Source organism: Magallana gigas, chromosome 9, assembly GCF_963853765.1.
Source record: "Magallana gigas chromosome 9, xbMagGiga1.1, whole genome shotgun sequence".
Classification (NCBI taxonomy): domain Eukaryota; kingdom Metazoa; phylum Mollusca; class Bivalvia; order Ostreida; family Ostreidae; genus Magallana; species Magallana gigas.
Genome location: NC_088861.1, coordinates 13,044,686 through 13,069,032, shown reverse-complemented (window position 1 = coordinate 13,069,032; position 24,347 = coordinate 13,044,686). Strand labels below are relative to the sequence as shown.

Below are 24,347 nucleotides of genomic sequence, written 5' to 3'. Positions count from 1 at the left end.
AAAAAATAAACAGTAATTAACTGGACATAAGTACACTACTCACTTAATTAATCAACAATTCTGAATTTCCAGATCATAAACTTTCGCTCATGAGAGATCTTGGACGAACATTCATAAAATTGCTTACTAGTATTTTATCAGGAATTTGATACTGAGAATAATTAGCAGCTAATGACATGACGGGGGGGGGGGGGGGGGGGGGGGAGTTATCAATAAAATTTCTAATGTTTGTAAAATAGTTGTGTACAAATTTCTATTCTTGCTGCCCAAGTCTTTCTGCACCTGATGCTTGGCATCTTTTAACTGTACCTGTACAATCATAAAAAGTCTTGATTGTCTCCAAATGTTCCATACAATCATTCCAAACTTACTACATTTACATCTACATCAGTAATCAAAACTGATATCTTAATTGGCACAGTTATAATTCACTTGTGTTTCGTTCCATTATTGATTCAACTGCAGTTGTAATTCAGTCTTGTTTTGTTTTGTTTAGAGGTAGAAAAAGACAAAAAATAAATAAATAAATGGCCACTTCAGCAATCTTTATTTACCGTGTTAAATACATGACTGTCCTTAGTGTAAGGATACCTACCTTATGAGCCTTAGCCACCTCAGAGGTGCCACTTGAGGCCTGGTTTTGTACATACTGCATACTGCCCCTGCCCTGGAGCTTTGTGGCCAGGCCTCTAGGTCCCTTCCCGCTGGCCTCACCAACTACAATATCACAAATATCCTCGTCTTTAACTACTTTAATCTTTCATCCATTTAATAGAAAAGAGTGTGTGAGAATTTCAAAGGGCAAATGAAAAATTTACAATTACCGGTACTTGTGATGTAACCGATTTAAAAAAAAAAAAAAAAAATTCTCACAGCCCAACCTCCTCAAAAAGAAATTAAAAAAATAGAATCTCTGACATAAAAATGTTCATCATTGTCATTATCATTACAAACGCTATTCAACATATATTCTGTAGTTTACTGTATATGAGTACAAGGAAGTCTTACACAGCTCCTCTCGATCCAGCGTGGAGTGGCCCGCACTGAACCAGTTCTTGAAGAAGCCCTGCTTGGGTGCCTCAGGGGTCTCACACGGTTTGAATAGCTCTCCCAGCATCTCATTCAAGTTATCACTGAAAAAAAACCCCAAACCCACCATCAACTCACAGAGCATTAGATATATACGTAGAGAAATAGTGTCACTCTAAAGAAAACATTGTACTGAAATTCTAAAAAATATCTTCTCCATTTAAGCTTTTTGTTTCCTTCACAAAATTGCTTTGATATCATCAACATCAAAACTAAATGTATTTGAACAAAATTTTTGGACCATTTTGAAAATCACCCCAAAAAAACTTGAATACAAAAATAATTACCTCATATCAGCAGAAAAAGTAATTTTTTGTATCTCCGTGGCCGAACACAGATAGCTAGCATGCCCGTTACTACTGAAACAAAATGTGCGAGCAATCCGCACATCGTTTAGTGGTAGGAAATCTATGTCCAGCAGAGGCTTGAGACTGGGCAGGCTAAACGCCATGATGCGACCATTGGCGACATAGCATGCAAGACAAACTGAATCTGTGGAGGAAAAAAGCAAATCCATACAATGACACTTGTTGTACAATGCAGTCCATTTACTTCCAATTTGAAGTTTTCTTTCCTGTATACATTTAAGTTACACCATTACAATAAAACTGTCTGTAATTTATCTTCTTGTTAGGCTGTTAACTAATCTGTTAACCAACTGTTTTCAAAAAAAAATTTCACTCTATCTCCAATTCTCCCTAACATAACTTTAAATTATCTGTGAACTAAACTGTTTTCAAGGAAATTTTCACTCTATCTCCAATTCTCCATAACATAACTTTTAAAAGAAGCAAAAAATCAGAGTTAATTCAAATCAGAGTTAAAAACATTTCCTTAAAAAAAACCCTGACTCTTTCAGTCTATGATAAAATTTAAAAGATGGAAAAATCTTTAACACGATATCTTATGATTTTGTGAAAAAAAAATCAGTAACTAGTAGCTCCTCTGATTCCCATATGAGAACATTGATGCTGTATTGATAAATGTTTATGTATCTATTAATGTATAGGTGAACAGACAGAATTACCCACCCCTCATGGTCACCACATCGGCCCGCACCACGAAGGAGGACTCAGTGATTCTGGTCTTGTAAGGACATTGCTGGGAGGGTAGTGATATCACCTGTGTAAATAAAAAACAAAAAAACACAATTTATAAATTAAAGTATTCCAATGGAGTATCTATACAACATTTCATCTTTTCAAATTTCATTAACCTTGACCATCGCCCAGCTTGAAGGTAATGAATGAAGCAAAGAATATCAAATTCCATTTTCTGCTTTTCTGTTAATACTGGTCGTGAACAAATTCCAACAATGAAATGAGACATTACTCCTTAGATTAACTCACTTCAGTTTTGTCAGCAATCCCTAAAATCTGTAGGCAAGAAAACACAAAAACAAGGTGACTTACTCTTGCCTGTTTCTCTGAGCATATCACAACAAATTGTTTGTCACCATTGTATTCCGTCGATGATGTTGGAGAGATTTTTGGTTTTTGAGACACCGTGTTTTGTCCTAGTGTAAACAAAAAATATTCAAAACTTAATGAACTTTATTAATTACAAATCTTACCAACAAGCAGTGGATATTACCCATGCAATAATTTTTGATATTACACTGCAATTATGTCACAATTGATTTTTTCACAGATTACAGCTGAAATGACATAAGGGTTTTTTTTGCATCTCAAAGGCTACCAAAAAAGGATTTATTGATAAAAAAGGAATTAAAACATGATATAACATAGAAAATTTTATTATATTGAAGGTAAACAATTTTTGTTCAAATCATTTCATTTTCTATTCCACTGTAAAAGCCCAGGAATATATTAAATATAACAACTTCTATTTCCATCACAGATAATAAGAATTAAATCCAAAATTCATCAAATGCAATGTACTACTACATCTGTAAATGTTCTGAAAAGTGTTGGGTTTTTTTAATGTGTCTATAGAGTTTAAAGAAACTTTGTATATGCTTCAGTGGATTGAAATTTTCAATGTAATGTTTAATGACTTTCTCTGCTTAAAATCCTTGAGAGAAATGAATACTGTACAACTATTTTTTTTCTGTGGACATTCCCAATATAATCCAGTTATGTGTAGAGAATTTTTTTTTTGAGGTTTATATAATACTTTTATAAAGGTAGTTCACATAAACTTTACAACATGCACTCAGTACCATCAAAATTATCGCTTTCTAAAAATGACAAATCGTGAAATACAAAACTGCCTATAGGAATTTCCATATTGATATAAGACTAGACAGCCTAATTAATTAGTTTATTCACATTTCTGAGCTAACACAATTTACAAGTCATTGCCGTGAAAGTGCTAATTTGGTTTTATGAAAATTTATCAGACTTTCATCAAATATATTAAAATCCCTTTGCCTTTAATTAAGGTACTAGACTTTCATCCAACATATTAAAATCCCTTTGCCTTTAATTAAGGTACTAGACTTTCATCCAACATATTAAAATCCCTTTGCCTTTAATTAAGGTACTAGACTTTCATCCAACATATTAAAATCCATTTGCCTTTAATTAAGGTACTAGACTTTCATCCAACATAATAAAATCCCTTTGCCATTATGTAAGGTACATTGTACTAGACGGCGACATGTGTTAGTGACTCACTGTATGTCTGTTTCTCTTTCTCCTTGTTTGGGTTTTCTCGCCACGGCTCAGACACACTCGGAATTAGCACCCCGTTACAGTCCAGGAAAGACATTGTGAGTATTGCTCCTTTTAACCTAAACATTGTACCTGCAGAGCAGATGAGGAAACATCTTGAAAATGATAAAACTTCAATAGAACAAATAAAGAAATCATATTGTCTCTATCTTCATCTTTCTATCGCTGTATAATTTACATGACACTTTAATGAAATATACAATAATTAATAAGCGTCTTATTAAGAAAATTTTCATTACTAACTCAAAAATGTTTAACTTATTATCAAAACATAAAATTGATCAACTCTCTCTCTCTTTCTTTCACTCTCACTCTCTTTATTAAAGATTTCAATAAAAAAAAATCCTCATACATTGTATAGTACATGTGTTGATATCTCTTTACCAAAAAGAGCAATGGAGGACCTGTGTAAAACGTACCACTTGGGGACACAATGACAGGCTGGTCCAGCCGCTGTTGTCCTGGAGGAGGTAGATTCAGAACTATCACAATCACCGACCCCAAACTGGTCCCCACCCACAGGCACGGACAGGTAAAGTTATCTGTAACAATACATAGGACAGGTAAAGGTTATCTGTAACAATACATAGGACAGGTAAAGATTATCTGTAACAATACACAGACAGGTAAAGTTATCTGTAACAATACACAGACAGGTAAAGTTATCTGTAACAATACACAGGACATGTAAAGTTATCTGTAACAATATACAGACAGGTAAAGTTATCTGTAACAATACACAGGACATGTTAAGTTATATGTAACAATACACAGGACATGTAAAGTTATCTGTAACAATACATAGCACAGGTAAAGTTATCTGTAATAATACATAGCACAGGTAAAGGTTATCTGTAACAATACACAGGACAGGTAAAGTTATCTGTAACAATTCAAAAGACAGGTAAAGTTATCTGTAACAATTCAAAAGACAGGTAAAGTTATCTGTAACAATATACAGACAGGTAAAGTAATCTGTAATATACAGACAGATAAAGTTATCTGTAACAATATGCAGATAAAGTTATCTGTAACAATATACAGACAGGTAAAGTTATCTGTAACAATATACAGATAGGTAAAGTTATCCATAATATACAGACAGGTGAAGTTATCTGTAACAATATACAGACAGGTGAAGTTATCTGTAACAATATACAGATAGGTAAAGTTATCTGTAACAATATACAGACAGGTAAAGTTATCTGTAACAATATACAGACAGGTAAATTATCTGTAATATACAGACAGATAAAGTTATCTGTAACAATACAAAAGACAGGTAAATTTATCTGTAACAATATACAGACAGGTAAAGTTATCTGTAACAATATACTGAGAGAGTTATCTGTAACAATATACAGATAGGTAAAGTTATCTGTAACAATATTCAGACAGGTGGTGTTATCTGTAACAATACACAGAGAGAGTTATCTGTAACAATATACAGACAGGTAAAGTTACAGACATAGGACAGGTAAGTTATCTGTAACAATACACAGACAGGTAAAGTTGTCTGTTACAATAACAGACAGGTAAAGTTATCTGTAACAATATACAGACAGGTTAAGTTATCTGTAACAATACACAGACAGGTAAAGTTGTCTGTAATAATATACAGACAGGTAAAGTTATCTGTAACTAGATGTACTGTGAGCAAGCTCACAATTGATACCCCCCGCTAAGATAAAAATCATAATGCGTGTATTTTTCAAATTATAGAAAATATTGGATGAATCTATTTCACCGTCTATTTCTTTAAATAACAACTGCTCTATTTTTTTATAACTGTTGGTCATAAGCAATATTTGTGTGAAGTAAGAACATTCAATGCTTCTCCATAAGAAAGATAATGACCAGACACGAATTTTGCTCTTTTTCTGCCAGTGACCTTGGGTCAAGGTCATGACACACCCTTTGGTCCTAAGCAATATTTGTGTTAAGTTAGAACATTCAATGCTTCTCCATAAGAAAGATAATGACCGGACACGAATTTTGCACTTTTTTTCCCAACGACCTTGACCTTGCCCAAATGACCTTGGATCAAGGTCATGACACATCCTTAGGTCATAAGTAATCTTTGTGTGAATTAAGAACATCCAATGTTTCTTCATAAGAAAGATATTGGCCGGACAAAAATTTTGCACTTTTTCTGCCAGTGACCTTGATCTTGCCTTAATGACCTTGGGTCAAGGTCATGCCACACCATAGGTCATAAGCAATCTTTGTGTGAAGTAAGAACTCCCAATGTTTCTCCATACGAAAGATATGGACCGGACACGAATTTTTGTATTTTTTCTGCCAGTGACCTTGACCTTGCCCGAATGACCTTGGGTCAAGGTCATGACACACCCTTAGATCATAAGCAATCATTGTATGAAGTAAGAACTTCCAATGTTTCTCCATACAAAAGATATGGACCAGACACGATTGCACAGACAGACGGACGGACAGACGGACAGACGGACGGACAGACTGACGGACAGACGGACGGACAGACGGACAAGGTGATTCCTATATACCCCCCCAAACTTCGTTTGCGGGGGGTATAATAATATACAGACAGGTTAAGTTATCTGTTATAATACACAGGACAGGTAAAGTTATCTGTAACAATATATACAGACAGGTAAAGTTATCTGTAACAATACACAGATAGGTAAAGTTACCTGTAATAATATACATACAGGTAAAGTTATCTGTAACAATATACAGACAGGTAAAGTTATCTGAAACAATATACAGACAGGTAAAGTTATCTGTAACAATATACAGACAGGTAAAGTTATCTGTAACAATACACAGATAGGTAAAGTTACCTGTAATAATATACATACAGGTGAAGTTATCTGTAACAATATACAGATAGGTAAAGTTATCTGTAACAATATACAGACAGGTAAAGTTATCTGTAACAATATACAGACAGGTAAATTATCTGTAATATACAGACAGGTAAAGTTATCTGTAACAATACAAAAGACAGGTAAATTTATCTGTAACAATATACAGACAGGTAAAGTTATCTGTAACAATATACTGAGAGAGTTATCTGTAACAATATACAGATAGGTAAAGTTATCTGTAACAATATTCAGACAGGTGGTGTTATCTGTAACAATACACAGAGAGAGTTATCTGTAACAATATACAGACAGGTAAAGTTATCTGTAACAATATACAAACAGGTAAAGTTATCTGTAACAATATACAGACAGGTAAAGTTATCTGTAACAATACACAGGACAGGTAAAGTTATCTGTAACAATATACATACATAGGACAGGTAAGTTATCTGTAACAATACACAGACAGGTAAAGTTGTCTGTTACAATAACAGACAGGTAAAGTTATCTGTAACAATATACAGACAGGTTAAGTTATCTGTAACAATACACAGACAGGTAAAGTTGTCTGTTACAATAACAGACAGGTAAAGTTATCTGTAATAATATACAGACAGGTAAAGTTATCTGTAACAATACACAGATAGGTAAAGTTACCTGTAATAATATACATACAGGTAAAGTTATCTGTCACAATACATAGGACAGGTAAAGTTATCTGTAACAATATACAGACAGGTAAAGTTATCTGTAACAATACACAGCAATCTTGTAGTTAGAATGCCAGAGATAAGACTTTAGTACTAGATCCTTAATAATTCAAGCCTCCAATCATTGCCATTTCATACCATGCATGTTAGCAATTTCTCAGTGAAATTTGGTTCTTTGCATTTAGTACTGGTTCCCCAGTATTATTACTGTGGAATCATTAGATTTTGTGCTGGCTCAATTTTCGTGGAATTCGTGGGTACCTCTCATCCAGGAATTAACATCCTACACGAACTGATAAATTAGGGTAATAGAATCATATTTCCTTTCGAAGGTATAAGAGAATACACGAAATTACCTCCCCACGAACCTGTAAAATTTAAGCAATCCACGAAAATTGGCCCCCACGAATCATAATGATTCCACAGTAATCTTGCAAAGGTATACCAATGTACATCTGCTATTAAGCATAATCAACCTTTAAGGTAAATGATACATCTTGACAAGAGAGATAACTCTTTTTCATTTAATTTATTCTATAGCCTATTCCTTTAAAAAAAAATCATGATGGTATCCTGAAATTAATATAACATTTTCTTTAGAGTTACCACCCTTTGACAAAGTTACTATATGAAATCATGATTATTTTTTCTTTGTGATTATTGCATAAATTTCGCTGCAAAAATAACTAGAGATAAATCAACGAGACAAATTTCGACAGCAGTACCTGTTTTGCCGGTATAGGAATCAGAGAAGACCAGCGATTGGATGGCTTCCTTGGACACGTTATCCAGACTGGACATACTGGAGCTCCGGGACCGCGAGAAAGAGGATGTGTCGTTTCTATCTGTGGAGAGGCAATCCAATACACACAGCGTTAGTAAGACAAGGAATTCACTGTATTAATACTGTACTCAGGTGCTACATAATTTCATTGCAAGAGTTAAGGTTATATAGCATATTACAAATGATACTTCTGTTATATCATTTAAATTCCAATATATGACTGAATCTTTTTAATAGGATACATTAATTAAAGTTCATTTTCTTTACGCACATATATATGAAAGATAATCCATTAAGATCTAAAATCTATCAAAAATTTTAATAAAAGATTTAATTCAAATTAGATTATAGTGTTATAAATCACAATATCCATGAACAAACTACGTCCACTTTGAAAATTTAAAAAGAATTTAATCTCTGCAGCACACCTTGGAAAAAAAATATTAATACATCAAATGAAAAACACTGCAAAAAGACATACATACATGTACATAAGTTTATCTATATTGTTAAATTGTCAAGACCCAATGAAGGAATGTAATGGCTGAACCCTACAGCTGTTAGTTTGCTGTGATCAACTTCCATAAATTCAAGAGCTAAATTTTCTTTCTTTTTGCAAACTTCAAGTCCATGATTATACCATTTTCGCTCACAGCTAGTTCACATTTGAAGGAAGATATTGAGAGTAATTAATAAATATCCAAAATGATAGAAAAAAATTTTGAAAGAAGAAAAAGAAATTGACAATAAAAAAAATTTCATGCATTGATTTTATTTTAGTTATGGATAAAATTCATTTTCCAAAGGGGAAATATAAAAAAAAAAAAAAAAAATTAATTTTAAAAGATTTTTTTTTAAATAAAGTGCACTGAAAAATTTTGAAGAAAAAAATGATGAATAAAGAACACTTAATGTGTTCATTCAGACTCACCACAGCTCTCAGGTTTAAGGAAAACTAATGCAAATATATGCGATTATAGATTAACATGTTGTAATCATGATAAGTAAAAAAATATAACATGATGAAATATTTTATAAACTGCATTTACAAAGAATGAGGGGCACTAAGGTATCAATTTTGCCCAAAGAAATGTTGACAAATGTAATCCAAGATCTCAATAGTTTATGAATTTAAAATCAAAATGTGAAGGTGGTATGGGACTCCTACTGCTACATATTGTGACGTATATCCGATCGAAATGAAAAATAAAATCTAGTATATTTTTTTATGTTTTCCATCCAGAAATTGTGACCTAACTGTAGATCAATGGGTTAGAAAGTTTACGAATCTGTAAGTCATGAATTCGAATCCCGCTTGGGGTTGTATAAATTTTACCTTTACAAAAATTTTTGTAACACATTTTTTGGTCAAATATTGTGTAATTTGAAAATTATATGGTATGAAAGCATTTTGATTTTTGTGTACTTCTATTCACATTAATATCGACAGGTGTCCCATACCACCTTATTAATAAATGTTATAAAAGGGCATACAGTAAATATATTCCTCATTGCCCCTACCTCTTCATATCAGTTTGATTTGTGTGTGTGTGTGTTTCAACATGAATGATGATTGAAATTAAAAAAAAATCTCTGTTTCCTTATCATATTGATCAAGCACATTTGCTTTCACAAATTTTGACTGTTCAAGACAAGTGATTAAGTGAAAAAAAATTGTGTGTGTATGTGGGCAAATTCATTTCATGCACATTGCGCAAACATAAAACTTATGTCAAATTTTAGAAATAATCTTTTCAGACTGCCATAATTTTGATTCATGAAATAGCAAGAAATCTCAATGCAAAAATTGTTTGGTGTCCACATTAAAGTGAGAAAAAAACGACTTAAATGATCATGAATTGATTCCAATGAGCTCTGATCATGCAAAAATTAGTCGATTTTTGTTTATATACTGAGGTATTTTGGTGAATATGAATAATCTGATTCCAATGAATTTTGGTCATACACAAATTGAGATTTGTTTTGCATTTATGCCTCAAACTTTTAAAACAAAAGTTTAATTTCAATATGAAACAGATCTTGTAATTTGCACTCCACCCAATATCCCTTTCCATAAACAAAATACATGTATGATTATGTCACTGTAAAGTCTTAATAACTAGTCATTTAAAAAACACTGCACATTGTGAATAGATAGCTAAAGATATGTGAGTAAACAACCTGGCTTAATATATCACTACTAGACAAGCAAAATAACCCAAACATTTCATGAAATTTTACAGTTTATGCAAAGATTCTTGATTTGATTTAGTTTGAACTCTTTAATTGCAAACAAAATTTAATATTTTCTTCTATTTAAATCATGATGGAAATTCTTCTTGAGATATATTAATATATATTTTCCCTCAATTAACCATATCATATATCACACAACAAACTATGCCTTTTATTTTACTAGTTTACAGCCAACAACTAACTGTAAAATCAACACCCATGTTTACAGCCTATATTACAGCCTATAGACAAGCAGCCAGCCCTACTCTCCTGTGATACTTTCAACTCATTTTGTTTGTATGTTTTGCCAAATTTTCTTCATTTTTGCTGTAATGATTAAAATGATGCTTTGGAATAACAATAAATGACTACAATACCTTAGCATGAACTTGCAATACAGTAATTCCATGATATGGAAAAAGGTATTGAGCAATTTTTAAATAAAATTTGCTTCTGAAATAATTTTTAGTTAAAAAGCCTGATATGGACCTCACAATAGTTCATGAGCCATAAAATCACTCCAACCTTCCGATTCTTCACACAAACATTTTTAAAAAGCTGAAGTGGCCACGACTACAGAATACATGTATAAGTCATATATCACCATCAATTTTTACCCCTTAAGAAGACAGCAACATTTGCAATCCTTATATCAACCCATCCCTAAAGCATGACCCCCCCCCTTAACTTTTCTCCCCTCCCCCTCAGACACAGTATTATACACCCCTTCCCGCTCCCTCAGACATAGTATCACAGAAGAGTAACGCTGGGCGGCCAACAGAAACTCTATCACACCTCCACCACTGAACGAGCCTCCTCCATTGTTGGCCTCCTCAATGGAAGCTGCACTTTGTGCTTTTTGCAGACGACGGTTGGGTTTACTGCGCCTCAGCTCGGGTGGGGGTGGTCGCCTGGGCTTCGAACAAGTGGGGCTTATACAAACACCGTTAATCTAGAAATCAAAGGGTCACTCAATCATTAGTCTACTTATTAGTGAACAAACAAAACATGGCAGCTTGTTCTAGAAGCAAACTGAAGGGTAAGACACAACCAAGGAATGGACCTCAACAAGTCAGGCTTTTATAATGTAGAAAATACTGTCCTTTAGAGATAACAATATTTGAAAAAGAGCATGAAGACTTTTTTATGGTGAGGTTACAGTATCATCTCATAAAAGCTGAGGACATTTGTTGAAGGTCCACTCCCTCTTTAAACATAAGGTCTTGGTTACAACAATCATTCCATCCGCTACTGTGTTAAGGAACATACAGTGCCTGAAACAGAAAAACACAGCTAAAAACCAAAAACTAAAAGAAGCAGAAAACCCATTTGATTAGTGTTTAGTGCAATACTATAGACAACACTCAATAAGCGTGCGTGTTAACTACTGTGTCAGGGAAAGAAATCTGGTCATTTTGAAAATATCTTTAAAATTTGGTTTGGTTGTTTCTTAAAAAATATTTCATTGTAGACCCGAGTTCTTTCCCTTTCTCTACACAAGAAGAAGGTTTTGCAAAGGACTTATCGGCAGATCTGGTGATTGTTAAACATGCTTGATAAGAAGGCAGCCTCACCCTGCAAGGCAAGAAAGAAAAAAAACATGGTCAGAATGGCTGAATACTTCAAACTGTGTGTACTTAGCAATCTAAGGGCTGACATACCAGGTAAAATTGCATTCTGAAGCTCATCCACGGACACCCTCTCAGAAGAGAACTTTCCCTGGTCATTTGTTAAATCAATGATATCTACTTTGAACTTTTTCTCTTCTCTCTCATTGCCCAACATAATGTGTTTCATTTTGCAACTCATTCTGCGTAGGAAGCTTTTTGGAGGCGGGCGTTCGTCAATGTCGCTATCCGAGTGATCGTCGCTATGCCCATTATGACCGGGAGGATGGTGCGGTTTGCTTTCGTCGTCAGATTTCCCCGACTGATCGGGACCGTCGCTCGAGTCACTTGGATGTTTTTCCTTATGCTTATTTTTGTTCTTGTTTTTCTTAAATGTCAGAGACGTCAAGGACAGTCTTCTGTGTTTGTGTCGAGTATTCTGTTCAGGATTTTGTTCAACATGTTGTAGATTTGACACGTCTGCATCGGGGTCAGATGATGACCTCGGCCTGTTTTTAGCACTGCTGTCAACTTCAGCGTGCAGACTGTTCCTTTGAGAGGGATCAGACACAGTTTTAGAAGCCACTTTCTTTTTCAAATTTTTAGAAATGGCCCCCTCGGATAATGCCTTGGAGATTCCCTCTTCTCTTTCAGTTTGAGGATTTGGAACAGAAACTGATCTTTCTACATGAATTTCCGGTGAAGACTTGCTAAAGTTATCTAACTGATTCTTCATCTCGTCCTCATAATAATTCTCCTCCAAATTATTAACAATATTGTCCAACTCTTCGGCTGGTATCCCTACTTCTATTGCTTCGTGAACATTATTATTTTTCTCTGGCTCGTGCACAGAATCGTCAATTTCTTGAGAGAATCGCTCGTGAATTGCTTGCATTGGAACTATTATTTTTTCGTGCGAGGGTTTTTTCCGGGGTTTAACGATTAAATTAGGACTTGATGGAGGACTAGACTGAAAACAGGAAGCAAAACAGGAAAAACGTAACATAAAGAACAAAACAAAAACATGGTAAAGCAACAAAATGAAATCTTTTCTCTATCCTTTCCCTTGTCATCTCCCCAACCCTGTATGATTAATGTGTAGGATTGTGCAAGAGACATCACATAATGTTAACAAAATCAAAACTCAAACCAAATAAATTTTTTCAGGGCAAAAATAATAAAAACTACTTTCTTCTAAGGGGACAAAAACCCATCTTGCAAAAATAGCACAAACAATTGTACACTTAATAAATCAAACGAAAGTTTTGACGATTCAAACAAAATTTGAGCGTTATGCTTTTATGTATAAATATTGAAATATTGAAAACCAAAAAAAAAAATCATAAGAAGCACTTGAAAAAAAAACTGTTTAGATATGGTCAAAGTTTGAAATGATTGAACCAAAATGTGGACATACATACATACCCCCTTACAACAATATGATTACAATATAGTTGTATATTTGTGTAACAATTGTTGTGCGATATGTTAGCAGTTGAACGTTACAAACATTTGACAAGACAACAAATGAACAGTGGTATTATGTTGTTTTTTCTTTTTTGTTCAGGTTAGATCAAATAGACAATACATAAGCAAGATGAACATTCATATAGAAATACATATCATTTTATCACAATTAAAGAACAGTAACTGGAAATCGTACTTTGTTTTCAATAAAATCAATACAATCTAGATTTTCTTCACAAATTAACACTTTATGCATTAAACTTAAGTGGAATTTGCCCTTGAAAAACTTTTCCCTCAAAGAGTCAGAGTGAACCTGAGCAGGACACCCACCTGATCATTGGTCGGCGATCGCGCCCCATCCTCTGTGCCTGACCCGTCCGTGGGGAACCGCTTGTTCCTGGGTGACCTTGGTCCTCGGTTGTAAGGGTCCATTGAACCTGATAAAAATTACATTAGTCATGAGCCTCTGAAATTGCTACTTAGATAACTTATCATCAAAGAACGTTTTTTTTCTTTTTCAAATAGATCTTTTATCAATCATATGTCTGTTTGTTACAAATTCCAACTTAGTAGTAAGGTTCATAAAAAGTGGTGATATTCAACATGCTTAAATAGTTCACCATCTTCAATCATTGTGCCATATTTTGGCAACAATAAAACAAACACAGTATCAACACTATAATGTCCCATCAGTATGGGAAAAAAAAATCCACATTTCATTATCAAAAACAAAAATTCAACTGATTCTGTGTCGATTTGTAAATTGAAATATTGTGAATTCTAAAAAAAAATTGTGAATGATAATAATAAAACTAATTTCAGAATTAGATAGGGAACTTAAAATCCTCTATAAACAGTGTTAATTAACGATGAAGAAAAATAATCAAATGGTGAGCTACATACCTTCAGTGTAACTATTAAAAACTAATTAAAAGTAATTAAATTAATTTGCAAGTTCATGTCATTTATGGATCAAGCATCTCTACACAAATACAGCCCTGGGCTGGGTTTCCCTTACCGTAAAGATCTGGCGTCCCCAAGTTAAGCAGGCAGGTTCTCTGGACATAGTCTACTATAGCCAAACCAGACTCATTGCCAAAGGCCAATCTGAAAGAATTTTTTTTGGATATATGTTAGAGCCAAACATTTGGTAACCAAGTTTAATGATCCTTAGCCTCATATTGCTCACTATTATGCATCCAAAACATATATTAAATCCTGCAAAATTCAAAAAGAAGTTAAGTGACCTACTTTTGGGTCAAGGAATTCCCAGTCATAAAATGTATCACCCAACAACATTATTTCGATGATCCTAGTTCTTACAGGGGAGAGGAATAATTTTAATTTAAACAAATGTCATTTTAGGTTAACTTTGAAATGATCTATATACAACACCCTGTAATGAATGCAATATCTTGAAAAATTACTGTATGCAGGGAAATATTTGCCCCCGTTTAATGTTTGCCCCTTTCGCCCATTTTGTCAGCAGGCGAATTCAAGACTGGGCCAATTCCAATGTCTCAAATTATCTCTTTTTATACATGACTTTGACTGGGGGAATTCAAGACAGGGCAAACCCATTACAAGCGATAAAGGGCAAAATCACGTGGTGAAAAAACCCTGTATACAGTAAATCTCCACCATATCCTCATTTTATGTGTAATAATATGCAAGATAATTTTCTACCAAATGATTAATGAGATGATTTTTCAACAAAAACTAGTTGTTTACGTTTCGTTATTATCTCCCTTGCTTTGAGGGCACATCCTTACTTCCACAGAGGAAGTAAGCCTCTATGTAAAGGATATTCTGTGACAAATTTGACCAAAAAAGGGCCAAGGGGCTTTTGAGATATCGTTCACAAAAATGGTCAAAGCATTAGTTCAACTTAAGAGATGATGGTTACTGTAGTGCTGAAACGAATGTTCGAATATTCGCGAATGAATAGTAAATTTCTAATATTCGAATGTATATTTAGCATTCGAATATTCGATCACATGTTAAACACCCATATCAAGCACTGTAAACTATGCAGCATCGTGTTATTTCATTTTACTCGGAACGAAAGTAAATATAAAGCCATCTATGACAGCCATGTTTGGTAGAGTCTATTACTTAACCCAGTAATAGACTATTCCGCCATGCGTGTTTACCTTGAAAGTAAAAGCAGGGTTTACATCGAACGGAGACAAACATTCTGGATTTTTCAATTCATGTCAGACGCTGAAGAAAAAAATTGCTTAACTGTTTGAACGAGTGTGAGCTACGGAGAGTTAATATCGAAAGGTACATCGAAAGCTTTTTTTAAAAGATACCTCGATATAATTATTATTTTTTTTTAAATAAACAGAACATTTCCGGAGTTATGAGCGTTATCAGTTTTCTGTTTAATACTATATCAAACATGGCGGAAATATTTGGACTGACTTACGAAGTTACGTATCGGTCTCATCCAGGAGTCAGGACTGCAGTATATTATTAAGGAAGTAATAAATCTTTTGATTGTAGTTGATGGAAAATTTTTAAAAATCAGTATATTATTATTTCCTTAAAAATTAAATGCGCACCCAATTCAATGGATACTCATGCATGCATTAGGTGTCAACTTCGAACTGACATGTTTAAGCAGTCTACACATACACCCACTTAGTAATACAAACTATCATATATGCTTAATACATTCTCTATGACGTCTACGAATATTCAAATACGAATCGAATAGCACTCACGAATATTCGAATACTGATTTATGGTATTCGTTTCAGCACTAGGTTACTGTAAACCAACTTTTATTCGCGTGCGAGAAATTTTTGCGAGGTTAGCGAACCTTGTCGTCGCGAATATTTCTTGCTGCGAATCAATCCTTTGTCTATAGTTTTTATAACAATACAGGTCTGGATAGGGCTTGGTCGCGAACATTTGTCGTCGCGAACCAGTTTATTGGCAGTTAATCGCGAAATAAAGTCGCCGCGAATAAAAATCGGTTTACAGTAATTTATGAATCACATGAAGAAGGTTCATTTATTTAAGACATAAGTCATATTAGAGCTCACAGATGAAGAGTTCATAAAGTCATACTAAATGAACTTAAGGGCTATCTGAAGAGTTCACAGATGTAAAGAGTAGTTTTAAAGGCCAAGAGTTCACCGATTCTAAACGTATACAAATCATTACACTTTACACAGTTTATACATGTAAGAAGATTTCATAGATCAATAAACTTACTGCAGTAAAAGGAGTTTACACAGATACTTACAGCCTGTAAGAGCAGTTACAGGCCATTAGACTTATATGGTGTAAGAGATGCTCATAGAAATACTAGTAAACATGCAGGCCATACAAATTCTTAGAGATTAATGTAAATTTACAGGCAATAAGAGTTCATAGAAATTCTTAGAAACTTACTGGCCATATGAGGAGTTCGTAGAGATACTTGTAAACTTACAGGCAGTAAGAAGATTTCGTAGCGAGACACTTCTAAACTTACAGGCAATTAAAGAGTTCATTGAAATAAATTTAAACTAAAAGCTCATTAGATGATTCATACAGATACTTGTAATCTTACTGGCCACAAAAGGGGTTCATAGAGATACTTGCATGCTTACAAGGATGTAAGAAAATTTCATAGAGATTCTTGTAAACTCACAGGCAATAAAAGGAAGTGATGTAGACACCTTTTTTGTAAGATTATCATGTTGTATGAGGAGTTTATGGAGAAAATTAACATGAAAACTTACAAGCTGTATGAGGAGCTTATGGACTACTTGTAAATTTACAGGCTGTATGAGGAGTTCATATAGTAATAAACTCACAGACCCTAAGAAGAGTTCATTGGGTACTTTAAAACTTACAGGGCATAAAGTACATAGACTTACAGGCCGTATGAAGAGTTCATGGATATAAAGGTGATATTGCCCGGGTGTTCCTTGCCCTCCCCGGGCTCCTTGTTGTCCAGCCACTGTAGGACACAGACTAGGTCCGGGTAGTAACCCGCTGAGTATTTTCTACTTCCTGTCCGCACCTTGACCGCCGTCCACATCTCATTCTACAACAAATAAATAAATAATTAGACACTTTAAATATATTTTTTTATTTTCTTGGTCGAGACAATATCTAAACACTTGATATATTCAGTCTACATCAGCCATGATAGCTCTTTCACATAATACATCAACACTGTTTTTCATTGGGTACGTAGGTTTTTTTTTATTATAAGCTTTTTTTTATGTGGGAGGGGTAGGACTTTAGAATAATAACATTAAAAATTCATTAAAGTATTCACTGAGCATTACAAAAAATCATGATATTCCCATCTTTTAATCTTTAAGCAGCTAGAATAGCACAAATGATACAATTCTGTTCTATAACATTTGATCTGTCCCTCATTAAACATACAAAGTTTCATTTTCATGTTTCAAACAATAATATCACTCACACAGCTCAATAACTCATTAAATACATCAAGCAACTTTGAAGATTCTTTCAGCCATTCACATAGACCTGTACAAGGTCATATTAAGTTCACAGTAAACAAAAGTGCAAAATATAACTTCAAAGCAGCTACATGTATACCCCCTTTTTCATGAGTAAAGTGTATGAGATGGAGAAAAACAATGCTGATGGCATTTAATGTGGTGTTTATGTAAAATAAACATTTCAGAAACAATGTAAACATCTCAAAGCTTGATGGCCTGACAAATTGTAAAGCAAATCAATTCTGAATAACTTCCACCACATCTCTATTTTGGGGTCAATACTGTTCCTTTTGTGACTAAGGCATATCAAGGATGGTACTGGGACACATTCATGTCAATGTGCAAATGAAAGAGCACATCAATCTTGGGAAAGTTAGCCTTAAAGCGGTGTGGGAGGGTATGTCAGAAGTGCATATAGTATCTCGCTCCCTATGATCAAAGCACGGAATTCTCATCTCATCAATATTTACAGATTCAATTCATGTTATACTCCATATTAAAGGCAGGTTTGATGCTGAAGCAACAGCAGCCAACAACTTCAACAAAAAACCTTCACTTTTACTTTCACTTAACTATGAAGAACCTCAAACAATGATGGAAATGTGTTTCCATGTTGTATCTTCTATCTAAACCTTTCATTTCGAAATTTTCTGTGTTGCAACTTCCTTTACAGGTAAACCATTATAAATGTAATAAAAAAACTATCCATCCTTCTCAAAAAAATTCAAAATTTTGAAAATTCTGACCCACTACAAATTCACATTAAATGATAAGAAAACACACTACGGGTAAGTTTTGTTTGAAGTGTCTCTCTCTCTCTCTCTTCTCTTACCCTTTCTCTCTCTGACCTCCAACCTCTCTCTCTCTCTCTCTCTCTGATCTCTCTCTCTCTCTCTCTCTCTCTCTCTCTCTCTCTCTGACCTCCAACCTCTCTCTCTGATCTCTCTCTCTCTCTCTCTGTACCTTGGTGGTGCTGTGGTCGGAGGCGTTGCTTGAGTATGACTCCCTACTTCCACTCTGTATTTGACCTACGACCCCCAGACTCGGCCGATAATGGTTATCGATGTCCGGGGACTCCATGTCATCCAAAATGTCATGATAAATAATGGAAAACTCTAAACTCTGCAATGCAAGGCAAAAAATGTCATTTCTTTTGTCTTTCATAATAATAACAATATTAGCAATTGAATGATTAATTTCAAAATCTATATTCTCGTCTAGAACTGAATGCAAGTCGCATATATCAAATTCTATATCAATCATTAATGAGAAAACACAAATAGATTTGAAAAAAATGAAGAAAAAAATCTGTGAAACATTTTATCATTGATATTTCTTTTGTTGTTACAAATTGAGGACAAAGTTTACATAGTGTAGCTACCAATTTCATCATCTATATGAAATCAATGGACATGATTGATGAATAATGCAAGATATCAATTTCTGTCTTAATCATGTGTAATTGTACACATAATCCATAATTGTAGGCAAAAGAACATGGAATTAGTTTCCTTTCTTCGTTCATCTCTAATTGTTTCCTTTATTTTATAATCCTTGGTCTATAAAAACACACTGAAACTCAAATCCCTGACCTGAAGATTAAATCTGTGCACATATGTTCATCACAATGCACCATTCACACTTACATATACATGTAATAACTACAGGTATCAAAAAATAAAAAGTCTTAAGTTCCCCCAGCTTGATTTTTTTCCCATTAAATTCTTAATTCAGCAAGACACTAATATTTACTATTTATCATTAAAATTTTCTTTTCTAAATCTTAACATGAAATCAGTATTACTTCCTTCTCAGCAGCATGCCATTCAAACCCATTAATTTATCTATGAAATGCTACTGACACATGATCATATTCAAGAGTAGTCGAATACAAAAACAAATCAGCTTATCACTCGTAATAAAAAGAAATTCAAATATCTCTATATAAAATTAAAATATGTAATGTAAATACAATAGCAAATTAACTCTCATATAAATAGTACTGATGTCAGATGATATTCTGATACCGCGAAATATTGAACCTGGGTTCAATATATCGCAGGGTTCAAAATATTATATGACACCGGTAATGAAGTTTTTATTACTAAAAAAAATCCAAGTTTACCTGCACTTCCACATTTAATTCCTGTTTGGAAAATCTACATAGCACTAAATGAGTGGCCCCCGCGAAGCACAGTATCCTAGACTCGGTACACAAATGTATTAAATACACGGCCAGAGGGTCGGGGTCCAGCGACTCCGATCCATTTTTCTGGTTGTCCCCCACACTGTCACGGTTTTCACTGCGAGATTCCTCTCTCTTTTTTGGTTTCTCAAATATTTTGGCAGTTTTTAGTTTATATAACACTTGTAATGTCACTGAAACAAAAAGAAAACGTACTATTCAGTTAGGACTCTGAATTTCTTATCATAAATTGCTGGATATAAATATTAAATATACATGTATATAAATTTTTGACAGAAAAACAATCAAAAATATTTGAAGGAGAAATCGACAAGACGGCACGAATATAATTTTGTTTATAAAGTTTTTATTTATCTTAGTTTTTCAAGCAAATATTTGAGCAATACCTGAAGAAGCATCCCAAAACTTTATTGACCCATCAGCATGTCTACAAAACAAATACATTTTATAGATCATTAAGTCTTTATTTCATAGAAAAATCAAGTGTAAACATACTTATAACACATGAAGAAATTTGAAGAACGATAAAGTTGCCGTCTTTCAATCGGAATAAAATATTAAGATGTGGACATTTTTAAATGTGTTTCTAATTATCTGATTATAGTCAAAGAAGAGGGTGTACATACATGCATGTAAACATTCAGTGGTGAAAAAGAGGTAGATTTAGAACTAAAAAGCAGTAACATTGCGAGCAGCAGCCTTTTTCATGCATTTTTTTAAAGCACAGATTTTGAAAAGAGGTAGACATCTGCGTAAATCGGTAGAGTATAAACAATTAACAAATACAACCATAAGTGATAAATGAGGTCCAATCTACAGGCTTACCCGGTGATGAAGATCTCGGGGTAACTACACGTGGATGTTCCCCATTCTCCCCCATTGATTGGCCAGGACTGAAAGATAAAAACATTCCTAATAATGGTAATTAAATATTCATCGAGTAAGCATTTCCTCCAGCACAAGCCAACAGCATCTTTTAACTTAATTAATTCATAAATATTTTACACGTCCGCAACACTTTCTGCTATAAAAAGCTCTTGAAAATCTTTTATTGTGCATAGAAGATACCGTGATTGCAAATGTGCTCTAGTAAGTTAAAGATAATGTCATGAACTATGTGGACAGTCTTTCCAGTAATATATACATATCTTAACCAAAATCTTTATCCATAACATTTTTAGTCAGCATTATCTGGAAATCGTGTGGCAAAAAAGTCAGCAACTGCTGATCAGAAAAGCATTTGTTTTAAACAAATACATTTGACCTTTATCTCGGTTGTCTGACATGCAATATACATCAATTCTGATCAAATGAACACACAGAAAAATCCCTACACAAATAATTCATGTTAGTGATTTTTTCAACAACTTTCCTGGAATCGAATCCTTTAATTACAACTACACTTTATCTCTTCAATAACCAATAAATCAGATTCCTACTTCTTGCATAATTTAGCACACAGAATAAATGTCAGAGAATTTCAGATTGCATTAAAAAAAGAGATCGAGCATTATAATAACTCCACCCACTGCCGACCTTTTCACTGAATCCGGAGCGTTTCTGGCGAGAGGAGCCCACGGAATAGAATGCGGGGATGAGATCGGGCGGGCAGTTTGCATAATACTGGCACGCAGTGACCGGCGACTCGTGGATGTCCATGGGGTAGGGGTTCTCGAAGCAGGGGTAGTTGGGGGAGGTCAGGTCTACTACCACGAGATCGTACTGGAGGAGGACCACGATAGCATAGGGCTCCTGGAAGTCTGCAGGAAAAATAAATTTTTTTACTAGACAAGTTATATATAGACATCCCAGTATAAAATTATGAAATATTTTATAAGCTGAAGTTATTAATGCACATTAGATTTCCCTGCATAAATCATGTTAATCGCTTATATTCTATTTAGCTATTACAATTAAGATATTTCTGGTTTCACTTAATTAACACATCATTAAACAGTTTTTTCTGTATAATTTTAACTGTTCAATAAAAAACTTGTTTAAGAATTTGCTTAGTCTCTATGGTCACAATTAGGGTTCATGACCCTATTAATGCCCAATGGATAAATTGGTATATCATAAATTATTTACCAATTTATTTAACAAAGTAGTGCCTTTAAGCAAAATAGTTACTATACTTGCAGAGTGTATATATACATTTATTGGGACATTTTAAACCAGAATGCTTGACACATGTCAGAAAAGAGGATTTGCAATTTCAAAAACAAATGTCAAAATTGAATTATCATTTGAAGAAAAGAATTGAAATTGTTTGGTGTACACCCTTTCCAAGACTGAGAAATTCCCTACTTTCACTTTCATTTTCAGAGTTTTTCAATACAGATGCATTTTGCCGGAAAACGAATCTGACTTCAAACCACGAAATTTTAACAGGAAAGAGACAATTTGATGAGCTTTCATTCAAGAGGTCCCTCGTTGCTGAGCGAAAATTAGGGCCTGAGCTATGAATCCTAACGTTAACATTACCGCCTATGGAAAATGCATTAGTAGACTATACCCATTTCATAAATCACAGTAAAAAAAATTCATATTGATTGTTTTTCAAATTTTCATATTGGATTGATATTCCACAGAGAAAACCTACTGTGGAATCATTAGATTTCGTGGTGGCTCAACTTTCATGGAATTCATGGGTACCTCTCATCCATGAATTAACATCCTCCACGAATTAATAAATTAGGGTATTAAAGTCATATTTCCTCTGTTGGTTTAAAAGAATACACAAAATTATGTCCCCATGAACTTGTAAAATTTTAGCAATCCACGAAAAATGGCCCCCACGAAAATTAATGATTCCACAGTAACTTCCAACCAACATCTGCACAACCAGTTTACATTGAATTTTATTCTAATTGCATGCAGTTCCAGTTTCAAATTCTACAAATCTGAATTTTCAATGCACCTGTATCCTAAAACTTGTCCTTTTTGAAACAATAAGAACTCTCTTCAAGTATGATAGTAAAGCCAGTTTAACTCTCTTGTAGTACGTTGGTATGGCCAAAACTCTATTTTAGTATAATGAAAATAGCAACACCTCTCTTTTAGAGTGTGAGTACAGCCAAAACTACCTTTTAGTACTGGGGTGGGAGGGGTATGATGGTATAGCTCTCCTTTAGTAAGATGGTTTAGTAGAAAAAACTCTTTTTTAGTATAACAGTATAGCCAAAAATCTATCTTTTTTTAATCAGTATAACAGTATAGCCAACACTCTCTATAAGTATGTTGGTATACTGTGGTTTCATTAAATATTCATGGGTATCAATTTTCGTGGATATGGTGAAATGCAGTTTCAAGGATACCTAAATTCATGACCAATGACCCTATCAATACAAATCATTAGAAGAAATTGCACTTAATGAACAGTTAATTTCATGGTTAAACTTAACAACGAAATCCACGAAAATTTGTATTCAACGAATATTGATGAAACCACAGTAGCCAGGTTTCCCTGTATTTGTCCCCTGATGTTACCGTTTTGCCATGGTGTTTCACACAGCACCACAAAGTCTACGATGTTGTGCTCCATCTCCAGGGCCGTCGTACTTTTGCCGTTCATGACCGTGATGCTGGGGGTCCTTCCCGCTCGGTCGTAGGACATCCCTCCCGAGAAGATGACCAGGGGCTCCCTACAGGGTAAACCATCAACATTAAAAACTATATGAACAATTCTAACTATATACCCATGAAACAACACAAAATTCAACATTGGATTTTCAAACAGTTACTATAACATCAGATAACAATACAGTTGAATTTTGATATCTCAAACACTGTGTCTCGAATACAATGGATATATTGAAGTGATTTGCAAGTCCCAAGCAATTATTTTTTTAAAGTATTTTACCCTTGATATCTCAAATACTCGAATATCTCGAAGTTTTTCAATAGTCCCATTTAGTTCGAGATAACGAAGTTTGACTGTACTTTTATATTAACTTGATTATATTCGAGCCTTATGTGCCAGCAAAGAGGTAAGTTGAATTCCTAAGATGAACTTTATCCTATTAAGGAAAAGTTTTTATAGTTGGGAAATAAATTTTTAATCTATGTGAATATACATAAGATTTACCCATTTTTGACTGATTTCCATTCGACTTTGGTTATTGGTTTACAAGGGTTGAGTTTTCCATCTTTGCCCATTTGAGCTGAAAATATGTAAATACAATTATAAATAAACAGTTAAAGAATTTAATCTTCCTTATGTTTCCCCTAAT

At 34.0% G+C, this 24,347-nt stretch overlaps 1 protein-coding gene across 6 annotated transcripts in view; it reads right to left on the bottom strand.

The window, feature by feature from the left end:
• The window catches only part of LOC105321999 (syntaxin-binding protein 5), a 59,355-nt gene that overhangs the window by 3,523 nt on the left and 31,485 nt on the right, over positions 1-24,347 (bottom strand). Inside the window, exons 9-29 of one of the 6 annotated variants that reach the window (XM_066072334.1) lie at positions 24,203-24,278; positions 23,605-23,759; positions 21,652-21,875; positions 20,941-21,008; positions 20,502-20,542; positions 20,035-20,288; positions 18,873-19,031; positions 17,310-17,479; positions 14,453-14,541; positions 14,338-14,358; positions 13,765-13,871; positions 12,022-12,937; positions 9,057-9,080; positions 8,067-8,186; positions 4,205-4,327; positions 3,729-3,857; positions 2,502-2,605; positions 2,121-2,211; positions 1,377-1,581; positions 1,009-1,133; positions 596-717 (exon numbers count right to left, since the gene is read on the bottom strand). In XM_066072334.1, coding sequence (XP_065928406.1) covers positions 596-717; positions 1,009-1,133; positions 1,377-1,581; positions 2,121-2,211; positions 2,502-2,605; positions 3,729-3,857; positions 4,205-4,327; positions 8,067-8,186; positions 9,057-9,080; positions 12,022-12,937; positions 13,765-13,871; positions 14,338-14,358; positions 14,453-14,541; positions 17,310-17,479; positions 18,873-19,031; positions 20,035-20,288; positions 20,502-20,542; positions 20,941-21,008; positions 21,652-21,875; positions 23,605-23,759; positions 24,203-24,278 — 3,323 coding nt within the window. Of the gene's footprint in view, positions 1-595; positions 718-1,008; positions 1,134-1,376; positions 1,582-2,120; positions 2,212-2,501; positions 2,606-3,728; positions 3,858-4,204; positions 4,328-8,066; positions 8,187-9,056; positions 9,081-11,155; positions 11,313-12,021; positions 12,938-13,764; positions 13,872-14,337; positions 14,359-14,452; positions 14,542-17,309; positions 17,480-18,872; positions 19,032-20,034; positions 20,289-20,501; positions 20,543-20,940; positions 21,009-21,651; positions 21,876-23,604; positions 23,760-24,202; positions 24,279-24,347 lie in introns of all 6 variants that reach the window. The other 5 variants (XM_066072337.1, XM_066072336.1, XM_066072335.1 and 2 more) reach the window with 5 other exon arrangements.